Source organism: Staurois parvus, unplaced genomic scaffold, assembly GCF_062004578.1.
Source record: "Staurois parvus isolate SC_StPar_1 unplaced genomic scaffold, SC_StPar_1.0 ptg000347l, whole genome shotgun sequence".
Taxonomy (NCBI): Eukaryota; Metazoa; Chordata; class Amphibia; order Anura; family Ranidae; genus Staurois; species Staurois parvus.
This window is the reverse complement of record NW_028318143.1, coordinates 8,001,497-8,024,805: the sequence shown is the minus strand read 5'-3', so window position 1 is coordinate 8,024,805 and position 23,309 is coordinate 8,001,497. Positions and strand designations below refer to the sequence as shown.

At 43.1% G+C, this 23,309-nt stretch overlaps 1 protein-coding gene across 1 annotated transcript in view; it reads left to right on the top strand.

Annotated features, from left to right (window-relative positions):
- Nucleotides 1-255: 255 nt before the first annotated feature.
- Nucleotides 256-23,309, top strand: part of STIL (STIL centriolar assembly protein) — a 55,489-nt gene continuing 32,435 nt past the window's right edge. The window contains exons 1-5 of the mRNA XM_089684438.1: nt 256-440; nt 16,154-16,261; nt 17,057-17,169; nt 19,030-19,214; nt 22,397-22,644. Coding sequence (XP_089540564.1) covers nt 16,158-16,261; nt 17,057-17,169; nt 19,030-19,214; nt 22,397-22,644 — 650 coding nt within the window. The 5' untranslated portion in view covers nt 256-440; nt 16,154-16,157. The remainder of the gene's footprint in view (nt 441-16,153; nt 16,262-17,056; nt 17,170-19,029; nt 19,215-22,396; nt 22,645-23,309) is intronic.

The following is a 23,309-nucleotide window of genomic DNA, read 5'->3' as shown; positions in this document are numbered from 1 at the left end:
GCAGCAACTGTAATAGTAATTGTAACACAGTCAGCGTCCCGTCTGTTGCTAGGCAGCCGGGACCCTGTCACACCCCTTGCCTGTAAAGAGCGCATGTGCACAATCTTCATCCTCTGCCTCTACCGTTACCTCTTTGAATTAAATGGCTGTGATTGGCTGAACGAGCACTCAGCGAACGTTCCTATTGGTTGGACTGGTTTCGGCTGCCCTCTCTGAATGGCTGCTGGGCGGGCATAGTGTCCCGGGCCCTGGGGACTCCCTGGCGCCATATTCGCTTGTGTGTGTTTTGTATGAAGCGCTGGGGACCGGTAACTGTCAGTGTTTAGTCCCGGAAACCCCTCCCTCGGGAGCTGCCGCCATTCCTGCCGCTCAGGAGACTCTCGGAGCGCAGTGTAGAGGCTGCAGAGCAGACGGGTGGCGGCGTCCATAGTGAGCTGCAGGTGAGTGTTGTCTCCCGGACCCCCCTGAAGGACCTTCTACCTCCTTCCTGAGGGAACTACAAGGGTCAGCATTCCTTATTATGTAGCTGGGGGACAGGCTGGCCTGGATATGGAATAGGAGGAAGCAGTGGTCACCATAGTGCTGTGTGGAGGGGCTCAGGATTCGGGGCCTTGTCCGGGGAGTGGTTTTGCAGCAGCAACTGAATTGTTAATGGCTGCCATCAGGGACGTGGATAAGGGGGTACTACCTGTCCTCCTGTACGGGGCCCAGGCAGCTGAGCGAATCAGATGGGGGTGGGGCAATTACTGGAACCGATCCCCTGTGTGGTTCTCTGCAGCAGCTGAAATCTCTCCTTCTCCTTTACCCCATCCACTGCCTTCTATCTTCTGCAGAGAGACATACAGGGGATGGGTTTCAGTTATTTACCAGCCCCTTCCTTTCCTGAATGAACTTGGTACTGATCATTCACTGTGTTCATTCATAACTGAAGCATAATAAACCTGTTTTTTTTGTAGGGATGGGGGAGGCCCTGTTAGGTATGCTGTATGGGGCCCCATGGTTTGGGGGGCCCTGTCAGGTTGGCTGTAAGAGGCCTCGTGGTTTCTATCAGCAGCTCAGGCTGCCATTAGGGGTTTGTTTACACGTCTTGTGATGAAACGATTACCAGGGGTGCTAGACAGGTCATATACATGGCCTCCTCGCCTGCTCCACAGTGCGTCTTTTGCACCCAATCGCAGCGCCCTTTCACTTGAATGGTTTGGCGTTGGTACCGCCCACTGAATGCGACAGGGAGTATCATGTTTGGCGCAGCATGTGAACAGCCCCTTCCGCCCATTGCATTATGTTCATTTGTTGTGTGACAGCAGAATGGCAGGCATTAATGCCAACACGCGTGTAAGACCAGCTCCCAGGGGGGCGCGGCAGCACTTTTTAAAGGGACACTGGGGAGGGCAGGAAGGGGTTAAGAAGGTGCACTTACTGAACTTACCTTCTGTGTGTAATGGTTTTGCACAGAGCAGCCCTAATCCTCCTCTTCTCAGGTCCCCCGCAGGCGCTCCTGTCCCCTCCCTCTAGACCAGTTCCCCCCCATAGCAAGCCTCCTTCTGTGGGGGGCACTGGTGCATGCTCGCTTTCCAGCCCTGCTCTATGCGTCCATAAAACCCCGGTCACACAGATCCCAACTTTGAAATCGTGCGACTTACAGGAAGTCACACGATTACAAAGTTGGATGACATGCTGATTTGAGGTGCGATTTGTAAGACATCTGACACAGATGTCTATGCAGATCGCACCAACAGTACTGCATGCACTACTGTAGAAATCGGTGCAGCTCCAGCAAAGTCGGAACCACACCGATATGACTGCTGCAACTGAGTGTGACTTGGCATGCGATTTGCAAGCCGTATGGCATGCCAAGTTGCACGCAGTGTGACCGGGGTCTTAGAACCACTTTAAAAACTGGGGATCACCATCTATTTCCCCTGTGGCCTCCTTGTCAATAATTGGTATCTAGTGGTTTAGGCTTCATTCTGACCTGATGCACTGGGCTGCTTTGCAAGGGAAAAAGTGTCATTCTCTATAAGTGAAGTGCACCAAAAACATACAGCTTGCAGTTTTTTTTGTTGTTGTGGGTTTTTTTTTTTTTGTTGGCGTGATCGGAGTCAAAAACCACCTATGGCAGATTAAGCATGCACGGTTTCGCTTCATTTAGCCCTGGTTCACACCAGTGCCACTTGGCAGTCGTAAAAAAAAATTGCACCCCATTTGCGGCAAGGAAGCCGTTCAAATCGCATTGACTTTGAAAAAAGTTCCTGCACTATTTCTGTGCGGCTTGCATTGACATCTGTTAAATTAAGTCGCACATGAAATCGCACTGATAGCCAGATTTGACATTGCGCTGTGGTATCGTGACTTCAAAGCCACACAGGTCTGAACCAGGGCTTAGACATGCAGTTGGGGGGCAGCAAAAATGCGTGGTTAAGGCCCCCCCAACACTCACGCATACAGGGAAGTGCTAAAAATGCTCCCCAGCTGTGTGTTTTAGTATTATTTTCCACAGAAGCCTATAAAGTACTGTACCCTCGATTATTCACAGGATGGGGGTGTGTGTGAAGGGGGGGTGCTGTTACACCCTAAATACGGGTTTAACATGTTCTACAGGTGAATTTAACCTCTTGCTGCCCCCAAAATGCTTATGTGCGGAAGCAAAGAGGGTGGGCTTTAACACCCATAGACCACACACATTAGCGTCCATAGTTGGTCAAGATTTCTTTGCTGAGAATGCTTTCCCAGCACAGCAATTGAGCTGTCCTAGACAGCTCCCAGTCTCAGGATTGAGACAGTGGTCACATGACTGTAGGGGTGTGTAAGTTTTTAAAAAACTACTTGTCCAGGGACTAAATTGGTGTCCCAACCTACTTGTTCTGATTAAAACTTTTTTTTTTTAACCAAAACCGTATTTAAATCTGAAGTGTTTTAATGTCCAGGGATTTTAAAAGCTTAAAGGGGCTTTATGGCGACTTAAACGTTTAATATTTTTAACATTGCGCTGTATATCTCCTCCTTCCCTTCCTGTCTGTCTCCAGCACCGCACCCTGGGATTTGCAGGGAGGGGAGAGACCTTGCAGTGTAATGAGCACTGACCAGCTGCTCTTCAGGAAAGGGGAGTGTCGGGCTTATCCTTTATCCCTTTTGCTGCCAGAGCCATTTTTGCATTTTTTGCACACGTTTAAAAAATCGTTTAAAGCCTGAAGGTTACACAAAACCCCAAAACATATATTTTCTGAATTTGGAGACCCTCAAGAATATAATAGCGGTAGTTCCAATTTTTTATGTCACACGATATCACAAAATTTCAGCAAAAATACACTTAAGTTAGTTTTTAGAGCACAAAAAGCAATAAATTATCCAATTGTTTTGTGTAATATAAAAGACGATGTTGCATCAAGTAGATATCCAACATGTCAAACCTTAAATTTGTGCGCACTCGTGAAATGGCAACAAACTTTAGTACCCTATATTTTCTATAGGTGACATTTTTAACCACTAGCCTACAGAGCACTTATACCCCCTTCCTGCCCAGGCCAATTTCCAGCTTTCTGTGCTGTTGCACTTTGACAATTGCGCGGTCATGCAACACTGTACCCATATGAAATTTCTATCATTTTTTTGTGACCGAGCTTTATTTTGGTGGTATTTAATCACCTCTGGGTTTTTTTTCTTCTTAAACCAAAAACCACTGAATTTAGAAAAAAAAAGTTTTTTTCTTATAAAATTTTGTAAATAAGTGATTTTTCTCCACTGATGGGCGCTGATCAGGCTGCAGTGATGGGCGCTGATCAGGCTGCAGTGATGGGCGCTGATCAGGCTGCAGTGATGGGCGCTGATCAGGCTGCAGTGATGGGCGCTAATAGGTGGCACTGATGAGGAGGCACTGGTAGGTGGCATTGACAGGCATCACTGATGGGCATTGAAAGGCAGCACTCATATATGTCACTGTTAGGCGGCACTGACTGGCATTGATGGGTGACACTGAAAGGCAGCTCAGATGGACACTGATATGTGGCATTGATGGGCACTGGCAGGTGGCATGGATGAGCACTGACAGCTGACACTGATGGACACTGACAGGTGGCGCTGCTGGGGCTACACTGATCATCAGTGCTCTGATCAGTGTACATATCCCCTCCGAGGAATGCTGATTACCGGCTCTCCTCTCTTCACGAGCTGTCAGCGTGACAGCTCGTGGGTAGAGAAATGCTGATAACCGACATTTCCCTGTTCACATGCTATCAGCTGTGATTGGACACAGCTGATCACATGTCCGAGCCGACATCTTCGGCTCTTTCCGTGGATCGGTGGTCCGCTGTGTCCGAGGGACACAGCGCACCGCCAATCGCCGCGCATGCGCGGTTAGAATGGGAGGACAACCTTGCCTCCGTCATATTACTATATGGCGGGCAGGAGGAGTTTAAAGCCTCTTTATAGGTCATCAGTTTAGCGTTACGGAGGAGGTCTGGTGCTAGAATTATTGGTCTCATTTTGGCATGTGCGACGATATGTAAAGTGTATTGTAATCATCGGTTTCATGTGTGGGTGCCCCAGCACGTGCTTTTACGTTTGTGCGTTTCTACATATGTGGGGGCCCTTGGAAAATCTGGTGGGGGAGTTATATGCTTGGGTTGGCTTTCTATTTAACTTTTTTTTTTATCACATAAGGGACAAAAAGTCCTTTTATGGGATGATTTTTAGGTGACAGATTCTCTTTTTTTGAGACATCCAGGATCTAGAAGACCCTGGATGTCTCCCCTGTGCTCCTCTGAATGTAATGCAGTACACATCACACTGCATTACATTCTTGCCCTCGATGGCTGGGAATCTGTCAACGGGGACCCGGAAATGATGTCGCATCACTTCTGGGTCAGGACTAAAAGGGAAGGAGAGGGGAGCGGATGAGTCTACTCTCCTCCCTCCTCTATTCCCGCATCCTGACATAACACTGGCACCCACTGACTGGCCCGCAGATGGGCAAGCGGAGCCCAGGACATATAGTGGGCAGGGGGGCGGCAGCTGGCACTGTTGGCTGTGAGGAAGCAATCAGGTGTCAGCGCTGCCGCCCGAATGCTTCCACCTGACAGGTGAGCCCTGCTGCTTGCCTGCAAAGGCAAAAAAAAAAAACTACCTGCCCGGCGCCTGGAACTACACATCCCGGGTGTCGGGCGATATCGATTGCACATCCCTGGTGTCAGGCGATATCGATTGCACATCCCTGTGACTAGGTAGTCCTTTCTGCCCCCAGGGCATGAAGAACCTTTTAAAGGGACATGGGGGCTGGGCTGGAAGAGGTTAAAACTGGAAGATATAGATGCACATGAATACAGTCCTGTATTTTATACATGGTTAAATTTATTTTTTATATCCAGGCAGTTTAAGTATCTGAATTTGACCTGGTGTTAGTCTCTTACAGTCCCTATACAGGCCAGTGGAGGGAGAAGCAGTACGAGGGTTCATGTGCTGATAAAAAAAAAAAAAAAAGCATGCAGATAGGAGCAGAGAGCAAAGTGACATGGAGATGAACTCATCACTGCACTGCCTTTTCTTCACTGTCCAGTAACAGGCTGGGGGCAGGTTCAGAATGACCTGGACTCAGAGGAAGTGGGTTGAATGACGCTGGTCAAAAGACTGAGGACATCAAGTGGTAGTTAACCGTTTCAATACCGTGCAATTTTACACCTTCCTGCCCAGGCCAGTTTTCAGGTTTCAGCGCTCTCACACTTTGAATGACAATTGCGCGGTCATACAACATTGTACCCAAACTAAAATTTGATCATTTTCTTCACACAACTAGAGCTTTCTTTTGGTGGTATTTAATCACCGCTGGGGTTTTTATTTTTTGCTAAATTAACAAAAAAAGACCAAAAATTTTGAAAAAAAAACACATTTTTCTTTGTTTCTGTTATAAAAGTTTACAAATAAATAATTGTTCTTCATAAATTTAGGCCGAGATGTATTCTGCTACATGTCTTTGGTGAAAATAACCCAAATTAGGATGTATTATTTAGTTTGTAGGAAAGTTATAGAGTTCACAAACTATGGTATAGAGCTGAATATTGATCAATCCTGAAGTACTGACAGCCAATCTAATATCTTGAGGTCCAGAATGTCAGAACAGTACAGATATCCCCCAAATGACCCCTTTTTGCAGAGTAGACAGTCCGACGTACTTCATAAGAGGCATGGCGAGTTTTTTGAAGTTGTATTTTTTTGTCATAATTTTTCGGAAAATTAAAAAATTAAAAAAATTATTTTCACTATTTTTTTTTTTTTTTTTACATACTGTCACCAGTGCAGTACTGCGTCTTCATATAACTGGCATGGCAGTGAACAGCGACACTGACTGGTGACAGTATGAAAAAAAAATATATATTTTTTTTTAAAATTTTTTTTATTTTTTTATTATATTTAATTTTTTATTAAATTTTTTTTATTAAGATTTTTTTTCATATTTTACTATGACCAAAATAGTACAATGTTACCATAGTAACACTGTACTACTTTGGGGAAGTGATCAGTATTTTTTTTTTTTTTTTACACAATTTGCTTATAGCAAAGAATTACTTTGCTATAAGCAAGCATTTACCTGAATGACATCTTTTTTTTTTTTTTTGTGCTTAGCTGTGATTTGGTCACAGCTAATCACATGACATGTGCATGTGATTAGCTGTGACCATTCACAGCTAGGCACTAGTATACAATGGATGGCATCATGAATGAAGCCATCCATTGTATACAACTGTCATGTGACCTGCTGTGATTGGTCACAGCAGGTCACATGGTACCGGCAACGGGAGCCGGTACTCGGATCTGTCATCGGCCGTGTCCGAGGTGCACGGGCGGTGACAGATCGCACTGCTGCGTCGCTCTGCAACCGCGCAAACCGCGCATGTGCGGGAGCACGCCAAATGGCGTGCACCCGGAAAGCTGCAGCGCTTTTCAAGCCGCCAAACGGCCATTGGCCGGGCGGCTAATGGTTAAGAAAAACAAACAACTAGTACTGGGATAGGAGGGGAAATTTCTGGATTGAAGTTGAATATAGCAGTAAATATTGTGCTTTATTTAATTTTTTTTTTTTTTTTTTGCGCTATTCCTTTATATCTTTTTTTTTTTTTTCCTGGAATCCTGCTTTAAAGTTCCCACTGACCCGCTCATATTCACTTTCGCAGCCTTACTGCACCACCTCTTCCTCTGTTGCAGCTGCTACAAATTACTTTAGTCCTGTGTCGGATCTTTCACAGGGTTGATGATGATGTACCCTCCATCATGAGACCTTGTTCTGACCTGGCATTTAGTTGCTTAAGTCTAAGCTGTGCATCATACGTGGAGGTTACATGCTTACCCCCCAGGGGAGGTGCAGCTATTCCTGTGCAGCTATTCCCGTGCATCCCCGTGCAGGCAGTTCCAACGCTGTCAGTTGGAACTCTAACAACATGAACAGAACTGCTGCTTCCAATGTGACGTCCATGTAAGTGCACCGCCCCAAACGCATCCAGGATGGCTTTGGGGCCGTGCACCCGCATGGGTGGCACATTGGGAGCAGCGGCTGTGTCCCAGTTGACCGCAATGAGACTGCCTGTACGGCTATACACAACACCTGTGCATCCTTATGTGGATAATCATGGCCCTCACATGATGAACAGATTGAAATGCCATGTGAGAATGAGGCCTGAGACTCAAGCAGGGCATTTATGGGAAAATGACGGGAGCTTGGGCAGTTATTAACCACTTCCCGACCGGCCGTTGTATATAAACGGCCGGACGGTGGCACTGCAGGGTCGGGTGACCGTCTATAAACGGCCTCCCCGCACCCTGCTTGTGCGCGCTCCCTGGGAGCGCGCAGCACCGCGATCCGGTGCCCGCTGTGTCCTCCGGACACAGTGAAACACCGATCGTCGGACGGGACCTCTGTACGAGGTCCCGATCATGTGATCACTGATTGGCCAATCAGTGATCACATGCAAAGTAGTAAGCAAGATGTCACTTCTGACATCATTGCTTACTATGTGTGAAATCTGTGAATGATCACAGAGGTCACATGGTACAAGGCTATTCACAAAAGCCTTGTACCATGTGACAAGCTGTGACCAATCACAGCTCACTCTGTATTTCTCAATGAGTGCAGGAATGCACACAGAGAGAAAGAGAAATGATTGCTTTTACATCCTATATGGGTGTAAAAGCAATCAGTGTAAAAAAAAAAAAAAAAATCTTTATCACCCCTCACAAGTAGTACAGTGTCACCATGGTGACACTGTACTGCTAGGGTGACAGTATGTAAAAAAATAAAAATAAAAAATAATATAAAAAAATAAAATAAAAATGTAAAATAAAATGTTTAAAAATTATAATTTTTGCTTATAAACTAATTTGGATTTTTTTTTTTTTTTTACTAAAAAGATAACGGAATAAATTTTGCCTAAGATTTATGATGAAATATTATTTATTTGCAAAATTTTATTAAAAAAACACTTTTAAAACATTTTTGGACATTTCATTTACATAGCAAAAAAAATACAAATCCCAGTGGTGAATAAATACCACCAAAATAAAGCTTTATCTATCTAAAAAAAAATGGTAAAAAATTCATTTGGGTACAGTGTTGCATGGCCGCGCAATTGTCATTCAAAGTGTGATAGCGCTAAAAGCTGAAAATTGCCCTGGTCAGGAAGGTGGTAAAAGTGTCCGGTCTGGAAGTGGTTAAAAAAAAAAAAAAAAAACCCTTAAAAATACTTCCAACCCAATGCATTTGTATTTGTTATATTACAGGACATGAACACAAAAATGAGTTTGAAGAGTTTACAGCAGCACAAGGAAGCCAAACCCATTTCCAATGAAAACCAGATTAACATTAGGTACGGCATTTTGTGACTATGGCAGATTCATAGTTTGGTAACTGAGCCACCCTAAACTGGCTACAATTAATATGGTGATTGGTCATGCTGGCATTCTCTCCCTGTTTAACAGCTGTATTTTCTATTGTTGTTTGATCGTGTGCACTTGTATTGCTGGAATATTCTTGGAGTTTTCAGTGCACTCGCTGATAACACTCGTAGTCCATTGACAATTCTGCAGCTCAGTAACTGAAAGCCTGTACAGAAGTGCGGGCAGAGAGCTGGATGAAGTGTCCGTAGGAACCTGATATTGCACTTGTGATCTGCTGATCGAGGGTGCAATGCACATTTTTTTTCTAACCTGCAAAAACATGTACATTTATTATTTTTGCTAAGGTGAACTTCATCTTGGATTGAGTACGGGAGGGTTATATCTCCTGTCAGTTTTTATTTGCTGAATATACTCAAAACATCAATCCTTCTGCGCTTAGGATTGGTTCCAGAGGAAACAGCTTGCTATGGTCTCATCCTTGTTGGCTTGAATGTCACACGCCTTGCTGCCCTCTTAAGATTGGGGTAGTCTAAAACCACTTACCATAAAGCAAGACAGAGGGCACACCGGCCTAGTGCATTATCCTTAAAACATGTATTTATTGTTGAAATGGTAAGTATCGTACTCACAAAACAGCAGGTTTCACAAGCTCATCAAATAAACCTAGTTCCATCAAATCCACGATACATCTTGTCACCCCACAGGGCAGATTGGACCTCCAATGGGCTAACATATTTTGAGGATTAGCCTCTTCCTCTGTGTCCCATTGCAGAGATTTACCTTCACTTCCTGTCCCATCGCCAAATAGGAAGTGAGAGGAAATCCCTGCAAATTAAGAGATTCCCTTGGGGGGGCCCCCAGGTCACCAGAACTAGTGTCGTCTTTGAAATATTTCCCATGTATTTTCTGGGGAAACCCAAAATGTGGGATTTTCTTTTACTTTCACTTTCATTGATAATGGTACACAGGACAGATAAAGGTTGAAGCTCCATAACGGGGGCAGATGTAACAATAAAAACTGGCAGGTGTTGCAATCCCTATCCTCTCTATCAAACACACAAAAAAGTTGCCTTTACTTATACTTTAAGTTAGTTCAACTGCCTAGAAGGAAGTGTGGATGAGCCATTCATTGTACAAAAAGTTTTAAGTCAATAGACTGTGTGGCTGTTTTTTTTTTTTTTTTTTCTCTATACAACATTTCCTGTAGAATCAAAGATTTAATTGAAATGCCAAAATGTTCTGCTGCCAATTACTTCATAATGTCAGCATGGCATCCGCTGACCGTACGCATGTATGTGGCCGCAGAGAAGTGGGTCTTTATCCGTGGGTTCCTATATATGCGTATCTGTCTTTGCATTGCACGGCGCACTCCCAGCATAGAGACGGGTCTCACCGAGATCCCTGAGTCCCATACTAACGATTGGGACCCAGAACTCCCGGGTATGGGTCACCTGATTGCTGTGATAGCCAGTGGCGTCGCTATGTGGGTGCGGACCGTACCCACGTGACACACGCCAGAGGGGTGACACCATCAAGTAGGGCGCAGCCATGGCTGCTTTTTTCCTTTATAAATTGTTTATTTCTGTGTTTTGTACTTGTTTGCCCATATTAAAGATGGAGGGAGAGCGTTGTGACTTCAGTAACTAGCGCTAAACAGGCTTCGCTTTGCCATTGGTTGAGCAGTATGAATCTTCTAAAACAAAGGCTTTGCTAGTGGTGGCTCTGCCTTTTAGCAGGTTGGACAGGAACAATTGATCTGCACATGCGTGCTGTGTTGCCCGGCAACAGGGATACATGTTGGCACTCAGCGTGGGCTCTGTGTGATGTGTATTCTAAGTGTACTGGACTGGTGGCCGCCTAGGAGAACATGAAGGAGAAGGACATCTGGGGGTACAGTAATGCAGACATGGCTGGCTGCTTGAGCTGTGGGAAGTTGGTGGGTGAGTATGGGGAGAAGTGACACACAGAGATGAGGCTGGAAATGTGCGGTCATGTACATCATTGTCATTATCTGTATTGTTTATATTTGCCTGGAGCTGAGATAGAAGTACCAGCAGTCATCAAGGTCAGTCTGTTGGGGGTGGAATCGGTGTATATGGGGTCAGTCTGTAGATTGTAGGGGGATCACTGTATATGGGCTCAGTCTGTAGACAAGGCCCTTGCGGGTGTAATGTGTAAGTTTGGTGGGGAAGCAAGTAGCTGGTCTTGCCTAGTCTGTAGGATTCAATATTGAGTTGGCCCGCCCTTTGCAGCTATAACCGCTTCAACTCTTCTGGGAAGGCTGTCCACAAGGTTTAGGAGGGTGTCTATGGGAAGGTTTGACCATTCTTCCAGAAGCACATTTGTGAGGTGCTGATGTCACTGATGGCACTGATGTCAGATGAGAAGGCCTGGCTCGCAGTCTGCGCTCTAATTCATCCCAACGGTGTTCTATTGGGTTGAGGTCAGGACACTGTGCAGGCCAGTCAAGTTCCTCCACCCAAAACTCGCATGTCTTTATGGACCTTGCTTTGTGCACTGCTACGCAGTCATGTTGGAAAAGGGGGGGCCGTCCCCAAACTGTTCCACAAATTTGGGAGCATGAAATTGTCCATGAAATTTCCTATTTGGAAATTGTCCAAAATGTCTTGGTATGCTGACGCCTTAGGAGTTCCCTTCACTAGAACTAAGGGGCCAAGCCCAACCCCTGAAAAACAACCCCACACCATAATCCCCCCTCCACCAAACTTTACAATTGGCACAATGCAGTCAGGCAAGTACTGTTCTCCTGGCAACCGCAAAACCCCAACATGTCCATCAGATTGCCAGACAGAGAAGCGTGATTTGTCACTCCAGAGAACACATCCCCCCCTGCTTTAGACTCTAGTAGCGGCGTGCTTTACACCACGGCATCCGACACTTTGCATTGCACTTGGTGATGTAAGGCTTGGATGCAGCTGCTCGGCCATGGAAACCCATTCCATGAAGCTCTCTTTGCACTGTTGTGCTAATCTGAGGCCACATGAAGTTTGGAGGTCTTTAACTATTGACTCTGCAAACAGTTGGCGACTTCTGCGCGCTTCAGCATGCGCTGACCCCGCTCTGTTAGTTTATGTGGCCTACCACTTTGTGGCTGAGTTGCTTCCACTTTGTTATAATACCACTAACAGTTGACCGTGAAATATTTAGTAGCAAGTAAATTTCACAGATGGACTTATTGCACAGGTGACAACCTATCACAGTACCACGCTTGAATTTACTGAGCTCCTGAGAGCAACCCATTCTTTCACAAATGTTTGTAGAAGCAGTCTGCATGCCTAGGTGCTTGATTTTATACACCTGTGGCCATGGAGGTGATTGGATCACCTGAATCCAATGATTTGGAGTGGTGTCCCAATAACTTTGACAATATAGAGTGTGTGTGTATGTATATATGTGTGTGTATGTACACACACACACACACGTACACATGTACACACACACACGTACACATGTACACACACACACACACACACACACACACACACCTCGAAAAAAATGAAAGGACTTTTTGTAGCATCAAGACAATTAAAATCCTGGGTTATTGATCTGGTCAGTTGTTGCAGAGGGGGTTGATAATCAGTTACAGCTGCTTTGGTGTTAATGAAATTAACTAGATGTGCAAAAATGAGACAACCCCCAAAACAGGAATGGTTTTACAGCTGGAGGCCACTGACATTTTATTTTTCCAAACTCCTCTGTTTTTCACTAGTTTTGCATCTGGCTAGGGTCAGTGTCGCTACTGGTAGCATGAGGTTGCACAGGCAGTCCAACTCCTCCAGGTTGGCACATCAATACACGATATTGCCAGAAGGTTTGCTGTGTCTCCCAACACAGTCTCCAGAGCATGGAGGAAATTCCAGCAAACAAGCAGTTACTCTAGGAGAGCTGAACAGGGCCGTAGAAGGTCCTTAACCCATCTGCAGGACCGGTATCTGCTCCTTTGTAAAAGGAGGAACAGGATGAGCACTGCCAGAGCCCTACAACATGACCTCTAGCGGGCCACTTGTGTGAATGTCTCTGACCAAACAATCAGAAACAGACTTCATGAGGGTGGCCTGAGGGCCTGGCGTCCTCTAGTGGGCCCTGTGCTCACTGCCAGCACCATAGAAATTGTTTGGCATTTGCCATTGAACACCAGAATTGGCAGGTCCACCACTGGCACCCTGTGCTTTTCACAGATGAGAGCAGGTTCACCCTGAGCACATGTGACAGATGTAAAAGGGTCTGGAGAAGCCGCGGAGAATGTTATGCTGTCTGTAACATCGTTCAGCATTACCGTTTTTGTGGTGGGTCTGTGATGGTCTGGGGAGGCATATCCATGGAGGGACGCACAGACCTCTACAGGCTAGACAATGGCACCCTGACTGCCATTAGATATCAGGATGAAATCCTTGGACCCATTGTCAGACCCAATGCTGGTGCAGTGGGTCCTGGGTTCCTCCTGGTGCACAACAATGCCCGGCCTCATGTGGCGAGAGTATGCAGGCAGTTCCTGGAGGATGAAGGAATTGATGCCATGCTTGCCTGACCTTATCCAATAGAACACCTCTGGGATATCATGTTTTGGTCCATCTCATAACGCTGCCAGGTTGCACCTCAGACTGTACAGGAGCTCAGTGATGCCCTGGTCCAAATCTGGGAGGAAATACCCCAGCACACCATCCGTCGTCTCATTAGGAGCATGCCCCGATGTCAGGCATGCATACAAGCACGTGGGGGCCATACAAACTATTATGGACCATTCTGAGTTGTAGCAATGACATTTCAGCAAAATGGACTAGCCTGCTGCATCATTTCTTCACTTTGATTTTCGGGGTGTCTTTGAATTCAGTCCTCTGTAGGTTGATCATTTTCATTTCCATCAAATGAGTGTGTGTGTGACCATGTTTTACTGCACCAGATGACATAAACCTTAGTGACACCACTGGTGATAGCCTCTAATTGGCTATCACAGTAATCAGTCACTGTGCAGCCCAACCCTGTGTTTTCTTTCTCTCTGAATGGAGGTTAGATACATTGTATCTTTCACTTCTTGCAAGGAGAAAGATGTAAATAAATAAAAGTGTGTAATAAATTAATTAAAATAAAAATTGCTACATCAACTTTTGGTCTAGGCCAGGGTCAGGGTTAGCTTTTGGATGAAGCGAGGATCAAAGGTCACGGTCAGTCAGTTTTTGGCAGGCTTTAAAAAAAAAAAAAAGCATTTTTTTCCAATTGATTTAATTGTCAGTGTGTTTTTAGGTAGGATAAAAAAAAAGCTAAAATGTGCGCTATTGTTTCTGGGCTGTACTATTGGTACAAACAACTAACATACACATATGTGGTATTGTTGCGATCGTCAGGAGAAGCAGAATTTATTTGAGGGGTTCTTTGGTGCTAGGTTATGTTGGTAGCAAGAAACACACAGTGTGTAAATGGTTAGCACTTCCACCTGGCAGTACTAGGTTTGTTGGTTCGAATCCCAAGCACGGCACCACCTGCCTGGAGTTTGCATGTTTTCCCTGTGCCTGCGTGGGTTTCCTCTGGGTACTCCACTTTCCTCTCACACTCCAAAGACATGCTGGTAGGTTAATTGGCTCCTGTCTAAATTGTCCCTAGTATGTGTATGTATGAATGTAAGTTAGGGACCTTAGATTGTACGCCCCTTGAGGGTTAGGGACTTATGTGAATGTACAATATATATGTAAAGCGTTGTGTAAATTTATGGTGCTATAGAAGTACCTGTCGTAATAATACTGTACAGCTAAGCAGATATTTTTTTTTCTCTTGCACTCATTGATGGACACAACTTTTTCTTCATAACCAAATAGGGTTTTATAGCCCCACCTTCAGTAGTAGGACACTAGTTAGAAATAAAAACTGCACCTCCTCTGGGCATAATACCCCCCTCTCTGGTATAGGCCTCCAGTCTTTCTGCCTAGTGTCTTCAGGAATATGAACTTGTTGTTCTGCTGGGACTTGTGATCCCGTAGCCTTTTTTTTTTCTCCTGTAATTGGGTTGCCCACCCATCACTGTGGCACTGCTTGGGGATATCCCTATTTAGTCATGAATGAAGCTGTGTCTGTCAATGAACGTAAGCGAAAACAGGATATTTTTTGTTACTCGCCATAAAATCCCATTCTCTGAGTTCATTGACAGACACAGCACCCACCCCTCTATGGAGTTTCTCATTTGACACTGCTTGTGACTGACTGGAGGCCTATAGCAGAGAGGGGATTTTATGCCCAGAGAGGACTTCCCATAGGAGGTCCCGAGCTTTTTTTCTGTCTAGTGTCCTACTCCTGTAGGTGAGGCTATAAAACTATTTGGTCATGAATAAAGAAGAAGCTGTGTCCGTCAGTAAACTCAGAGAAAGGGATTTTATGGTGAGTAACAAAACAAATCCTGTTCGTTTTTTTTTTTTTTTTTTTTAACTCTTTTGTGACAGTTTTTCTTTGTCCGGATAAAAAAAATCCGGAGATATTATTACCATTTACCACCAAAGGAAATTCCAATTTGCCCTGAAAAAAACAAAGTATAATCTGCCTAGGTACACAAAATAGTTGCAGTGATATGTACAGTTTTACTAAGACATGTCAAAAATACAAAATTGTGTTCACATTTGTTTTACCCTCCATAACTAAGGGGTTAAAGTGGAACTTCAGGAGTAGACTTGCATTCTTTTCACAGAATATGAGGTTACTGTGAATGGACAATTGATGGGGGGGGGTTAGCACAATCTCCCCTCCCTGCACTGTACTGTAGCCAGAACTGTCATTTGCTGTGCCAGAAGAGGGGTGGTGTGTGTGGCTTCTGGCATGAATAAGTCTTCTTTTTACAGTAAGTAGCAGCCGCATAGACATGGGATACCAATCAACAGAGCTAACGTATTCTAATTGTACTATTATAAAAAAAAAACATTCAAAGTAACGGCAGTTTCTATATTATTGCGCTATTTTGTGTTTTGTTTTTTTTTTTCAACACTGAATCTTGCTTTACATCTAATACCCTTGTAAATTGAAATGTCACAACATGCCAGGCACATTAATGGCACATTAATTCCAGGTATGACTTTTAATAAGCAGTGGGGTTTCTGTTCTGCAGAAAGGTGTATTGTGGGCAGATGGAGGGAGCGCTGTGCTCCCAGTGGACCCGCCCTCACATCTGTTTGTGGGGTACAGAATACAATTTATAATTGGAAGTTTTTATGCTTTGCCTTTTCTGAACATGAATATTTTCAGGTGTATCTAAGTCTTTTATCTTTATTTTTAGGAATATGTCAAACAGGATGCTACCTATTCATTTCCCTCCAACAAAAACTGTACTTTGGGACTCAACACCCATGGGAGAACCAATTGGATTACATTTCAGCTATTACAGGTACAAATAGTATTAAATTACCAATTTGTTGCTGACACGGAAGACATAGCTGTCACTTTGGCACCTTTAGTGGTTTGGCATGCTTTAATAGTTTTTATTTTTATATTCAGTCATTTATTTTAAGTAAATGATAATTTTCAGATCGGTTTGGTACCAAGCCCTATTTTTCTCATTTGTGATAATATCCAAGATTAAAGAATAATTCCAGGCATCAGCATTTTATAGACCGTTACATTGGTCCAAGCTGGATGAATGTAACTATGTACATGTCATACCTGGCTGATCACAAGTAGACACTGGTACTCAAGTGATTTCCACTTGCTTCTGAGTCCCATACTAAACAGTCTGATGCATTGTGAATGCTGGAGGTCGGCCACTCCACACGGGTGCCATCCAGAAAATGCTTTGCGTTTTCTTAATGAATACAAAGCGTTCTGTGATTTGGTGAGATGGAGAGCATGACTTCATTGCCCTGGCTAGTCCAGTCAGAACCCTCTTTGTATTCATTCAGAAGATACAAAGCATTCTTTTGGTGGTACCCATGTCGAGTTTCTGTGTTCACAGTGCAGTAAAGCAGCCACTCAGTACAGAATCTGGAAGCAAGTGTAGAACACGGATGGAATGGTATCTATTTTAATTTCCAGCTTCCAGCGGCATCGACCAGCTATGTTATGTACATAGTTACATTAGACCGATGTCTATGCCTGGAATTATTATTTAAAATAAAATATTTTGTAAGTATCAGTCTTTATCATGTATGAAGCAATGATATTTTCGCTGTGTTTACGTTGTCAGAAATCCTCACCTGTTGCTCTCTGAAAAAGCTTTACGACTCGCCTACCGGCACGCAAAGACAGAGAGAAGATTTTTCTGTTGCTTCTTTCTTGGATCATTTTCTGTGGATGATGGTACGTTTTTTCTTCCTACTGTTGCTGTATTGTATGCTATGTAAATTCTTAAAAAAAAAAAAATCCTTTTGATATCATATTTCTCTCATACTGGCTGATTATTAGTTGGTGACATCTAGAGGGACGCCTAGGACAGATTATTCTGATTACTTTGTATGGCTTTATTTGGTAACCTTTTGAGTCCTGAATGCTGTTTTAAAAACAGCCCTGAAATCACGTTTGTCGTGGTACCTAGTCTCAGCATTTAAAGTTTGTCCTGATGTGTGTTTATAGTGGTGAAAGCTAGGGACATGCCTAGGCACTAAATCGATCAGCTGTTAAGTTTGTGTTCATTGGTATGTAAATAAAAGCACTCTGTAGTACAGTGCGAGCAAGTTGGGTTTGTACAACAAGTTTCTATAGGAGTCTGATGAAAGAGCAGCTGATTTGCTGCCTTTTGTGGCTTTAGGAGCTACACAGCTCCACTATTGGGCTTTTTGCACATGGACACCTAACAAAATGCCATGCTTTTTAGGCAATCGGGCTTTTTTTAAAAAAAAAAAAAAAAAATTCTAAATGATGCCCATTGTTTTTAATAGGCCTGTACACACAGGCATGTGAACGTGTGCCTGTAAGTAAGTAAAAAAAAAATAAAAAAAATCTGTTTCTGGACAGTATTTTACACACAGACGCATGTACAACACAAAAATTCTTCTAGCTTTTCTTTTGGGTGTGTGTATATATATGTGCATTTACCACACAGCCCATCCTCATGCTTTTACTCATCAGTTTTCTGCCAGGAATCTAATGTTCATACACCAGTACCATGTGCCCTTAAATATTGAAAATATTGACCTAAATATCCTTGTAGCTGTCAAATGAGCAGATGTCCAGACTGTGGTCAGGAGATCTCAGCCAAAGAAGTCTGGGCACTTAACGCTGCTTTTAGGGGCGTCTGGATTTTTTTTTTTCTGCTTCTAAACACCCCACTGCCAGGAGCTTTGGGATTTTGGCAGAAAAAGCACTTAATGCATGTAAGCGCGTCAAGCACTTATTTCATTTCAGTGGCCAGAATAAATGCTTTTTCTGGCAAATGGAATGCATTAACGCTTGATGCAAATGTCAAAGCATTTTTTTCTGCCAGAATGCTGCTACTAGGAGGAAAGGAGTCTAGGAGAAATAGGCAAATGCCCTGTTTGCATGAGACCTTAGGACAGCCTTTCTCAACCTTTTCAACACAAAGAAGTAATAGAAGAAATAACTTTCCTGGTTCAGGGAACCCCTGCTAATATTTATTAACTCTACAACTCATGATTCATTAGTACGAAGGTCATTGGCAAGTATTACCCCTTTACAGATAGATAATTTCCCACTTACACCATTAATCGTTATAGATGACAGGCAGAAATGGCTCATTGCTCAAGAAACCCCTAGCAACCTCTGGAGGAACCCTGGTTGAGAATCCCTGCCTTAGGGCATGGGACTTGACCTAGACCTAGTCAGTGAATGTCTGCCTAAACTCCACTCCCCCTCTTCTTTCGGCAATACCAATATTTTACCCTTTGGTCACATAACTGGCACTGGAAAGGGATGAAAGGGATTAAACCTGTAGATTCTTCCGCATGGGTATGTCCACTTTTAAAAAAAAAAAATTGTTTTCTGTATATTGTGCAAGAAGCGTTTTTCTGCTTTTTTTTTTTTTTTTTTTTTTTTTTTTTTAAAAAACATGAGCTGAGGTAGAACGGAACAGTTGTCTATGGCTAACGTCTGGAATCTGGGCAACAATTTCACTTTGTTATTCCAGGATAGATAACACTTATAAAATGTATAAAGATTTAGATCTGAGGATGTTTTTATATTGTTTGCAATCTATTCTGTTAGATGAGGAAGGTATAACCTTAACAATTGATCGCTTTGATCCTGGCCGGGAGAAAGCTGGCATTGTAGGGAAGGTTCCATCTGCTCTATTACCTGGCGATTTTGTGATTCCGTGTTCGGTATCTAGCAGGGAGTCTGCAGGAAATGTCACTCTACATACCCCAGAGGACTTTGCATTGTCTTTTAAGGTAAGCTATTTGTTATTGCACCATCTCACAGGGTGAATTTTAAGTTGCCAATTTTTTTTTTTTCTGTACTTTTCCACTTCATGGTCTTGTTTCCACCTGTTAAGACTGTTTATTGTCCTTTTTTAAAGACTGTTTTCTTGTTTTTATAATAGTGTGAATTGAATAAGTGGGTCTTACAAATTTAATTGGATTTTGTATTTATTTTTTTACAGTTGTCTACATACTTGTTGTGTGTTGGTAATGCATTATCTGTTATACGATGCTGGCTAACAAGCCCTGCTAACTGCTTTAACTACTGCATTTATTAATATGGGTGTCCACTGTAGTGTGAGAATAAGGTGCAGTTGCTTTTTTAAGAGGAGCTTCAGCCAGGTTCCGAAATGATTTAAGATTACTTTTTTTAATAAAGGCACTCGCCCATCCAGTGATCCCATGCCATCCTCACCTGGGCTGCTTACTGTGGAAAGCTGTCTGTGACTCCTTGCGTCTTCACAGATGACCTCCCACTGCGCAATCGCAAGCCTTTGCAAAGCCAGATATTACTTTGCACAAGAAAATCACTTTTTTTTTTTTTTTTGAGAGTACCTTTTTTTTGCGGTATCCACTACCACTTCCTCATGATCTCACCTTGGCCTGCCCTTCACTATAACAACAGTGGTCCCCAAAACTGCAAGAGGAAAGTTGTAGGAGAAGGTGGAGGAAAAGTGAAACTTTAGTTGTGCTCCAGTGAAAGTGACTGCAAATATACCTGCGAGACACATCCTGGGAATATGAATGCCTTCTTAGTTTGCTGGTATCTTTCTAATCTACCTTCCTCTACCATTCATTGTAGTATTCTGCCATGTCATAAGGCAAAAGGCAGCAGAGGTGAGAATTGTGAGAAGGTGAGGAATTCATTGGCTGTTCTTATTGTGAAGGGCAGGCCAAGGTGAGGTCATGAGGAAGTGGGAGTGGATACCGCAAAAAAAGGTACTCTCCAAAAAGAAAAAAAAATTGATTTTCTTGTGCAAAGTAATATCCGGTTTTGCAAAGGCATTTGGTGAACACAAGGAGGATTTACATATATTTTTTTCTGAAGCTATTAAGAAATATATTGTAATAAAAGTTGTGCCCCGAGATCAGCCTTAACATGCATTGTAACTTGTATAACTGCTAAGCCAAGAGCAAAGCTTAAAGTGGAACTTTAGGTTGAAAATGGGTGAACAGGCAGGAATTTTAATGCATAAGAGACATGCTTTGTATCTTCTGCATTAAATTTACTTACCTGCCTTTCCGCCTCTGTTCAGTAAGCTGTGCACTCATGTGGGCTCGCTCCCGAGCCAGGCTATTCGCTTAGCCCCTGTCCCCCGCTCTCTGCTCACAGGTTTTGACCGACCGCAGCAGGAGCCAAAGGCTCCCACTGTTCTTAGCCAAGCCCGTCAGAGCGGGGAGAGGGGAAAAGAGCTGCTGCAGATGTGCACAGTGCTGGATGAGTATTTAGGAGGGGGTGCATTTAAAAGGTTTCTTTACCTTAATGCTTAGTATGCTTTTAAGGTAAAAAAAATGTTTTAACTTTACAAACATGTTGATATGCAGTGCTCTATGTGGAACATATTCCTTACTTTTTCAAGTTGCTTTTTTTCCTTTGGCCTCCCCTCTCCCGCCTATGATGCCTGGCCCCAACACCTCATGAATGAGACTCTGCTTTGTGCAAACGGATAAATGCACTTTTATTTTCTTTTTAACTTTGATAAGCATTAGTTAAAAAAAAAAAGTTAGGGTTACTGAAGATGTAAAAAGTATACATTTTTATTTTTATATTTTGTCCTGTTTTTAGAAAAATCAGCAATATTACTAAGGGGAAGAATGAAGTGATTTTGGATTGATTAGGGTACACTAGGGGTTGAAGACAAAAGTAAAAATATTAGGCTGGTGAAACATTCTATCATTTTCCTTGATCAAAACCATACAGTATGAGGTCAAACCTAAACCATTTCAATTTGTATGCAATGAGGCAGGCCCTTGCACTACATTGTTGAAGGTTAATCTAAAGGAAATTGAACAAGAAAATTGCATAATGTATGGCCAGCCTTAGTTTGTATCTCTGAGGCTGAACAGATGTTTAATTCCTCCCCACCGAGCATATGCATAGCCATGGCATCACGGAAGTGGATCATTATTCGTGGAGCTGCATATTCTGTATGCACTACTGTACTCTCAGCACTCCCAGCACAGAGCGAGCTTTTACCAACCGTTCCATGTCTTGTACTACTGATCGGAACTGGGATGCCCAGATCGATCACCTAAAATCGGGGATTGATCTAGGTCAGGCTTCGTACTGATTCACAAATGTGCAGTGTGACTTGACATCTCCAGTTTCAGTGCGTATTGAAAAGCCGTTGTTCATGTCAGGATTTGAAGAGAAAAAAAAAAGTCCTGAAATCGTATTCACAAACTCATGACATGTGCAATTCAGAAGTGGTTCCCATAGAAGTCAATGAGCCTGTGATCCCCGCCTCATGCGGACTGCACTGCTCAGAAATCGGACACGACTCTTTTTCAATCTGCACTGCCAGTGCAGCGGCTGTATGTGAACAGGCACCATTGGAAGCAATGTTGTTTCACATGTCATGCGGTTCAAACTGTATTCAATCCACATATACAGTATGTGAACTGGCATTTAGGGTTTGACATGAAGAGGTTAAACACTGACAAACAGTTCTCCTCCCCCCGACTTGTATTTACACAGCAACTCCAGGCTGTCATTTTGAGAGCTTGGAATTTGGGCATGTCAATATTCCCGGTCATTATAAAAGTGTACTTTTTATGTTTCTTGGTGAATAATTGCTAGTTTTTCCAGCTCTTAGTGATCATCTTCACTGAGAATTACACTGATGTTTAGCTATTGGCCTCTGGGATAATATATCATTTGTATGCTCTGTAGGGAAAAATCACTATGTGTACCCTATGGAACAATACATGGCTTGTGAATATATTTACTGAGTTATTGTGGTGATTTTCTGTTTGTCTTCTTGAGGGACATTTTCTCCCCTTCTCTCCTTGCGTCTCTACGTTCCATGTACAAAGCAGATCTACTCTTTCCTGAATGTCAAGTAGGAGGAAGGAGCTGGAAATTACTGCCGTCAGACTTTAATTGTATTGTTTTGCAGATGAAAAAGCAGTTCTCATATTTTTGTTTTAAGGGTCTGCAGAGCCATCTCCACGGCAAAGAAGCCTTGGATCTTTCAAAATTGCTCACTGTGAGAGCTCATATCACTTACTGGGAGAACATGGACAATCTTCACTTTGATCTTCGCTGGGCGGCTGTCACGGTAGCAAATTCATTTGAAAGCACTCCCATAAAGCCTGTCCCAATTATACCCACGGCCCTAGCCAGGAACCTGAGCAGTCACAATAATATTGCACAGCTTCAAGGAACACACAAATGCGGGTAAGCTTCTTTTTTTTGAGTGTTCTTTAATAAAAAATCTAAATAATACTTGTGTCTTTCTACAAATGCTTGTCCTTTTGACTGCGGCGACAAAGTGTTTTTAAAGCGTCTGTTTGTTTCTATTTACCAAACACTTGATGTAGACCAAATTGAATGCATCTGTAGCAAGTGCAATAGCAAACAAAATTTTAAAGGGGCATATATTTACAGTACGTGCACAGCACGATTTCAGTTTTAAACAGCGAGGGTCTTTTATTATATATTCTGCTTGCTAAAATGTGGACCTATTTTAGCCATAAAATGATATATTTGCAGACGTATTTATGTAAGGTACATTGCTTTCGTTAATATTTTTGGTGGCAAAACATTACCCTTGAATCCTTTCCCAGTTAAAGCAATTACTTCAAAATGTTGCAGTGGGGGAAAATATGTGTATTCTATTTTTGCTTTTTCTTTTTACTTTACACCTGACCTTTATTTTGACCAGCATTTTAATGTTCCTACAACACTCATACATTCAGAAAAGCTTGTTTCAAAGAAAGTAGATTAACCTATTAGTAGTTTGGTGGGTTTTTGTTTTTTTTTCTTTTTAATGATATCCAAAGAAACCAGTGGGTTATCAATAGGCAAAAGCCAATGGAGATTAAATCTTGCTACATTTTGAA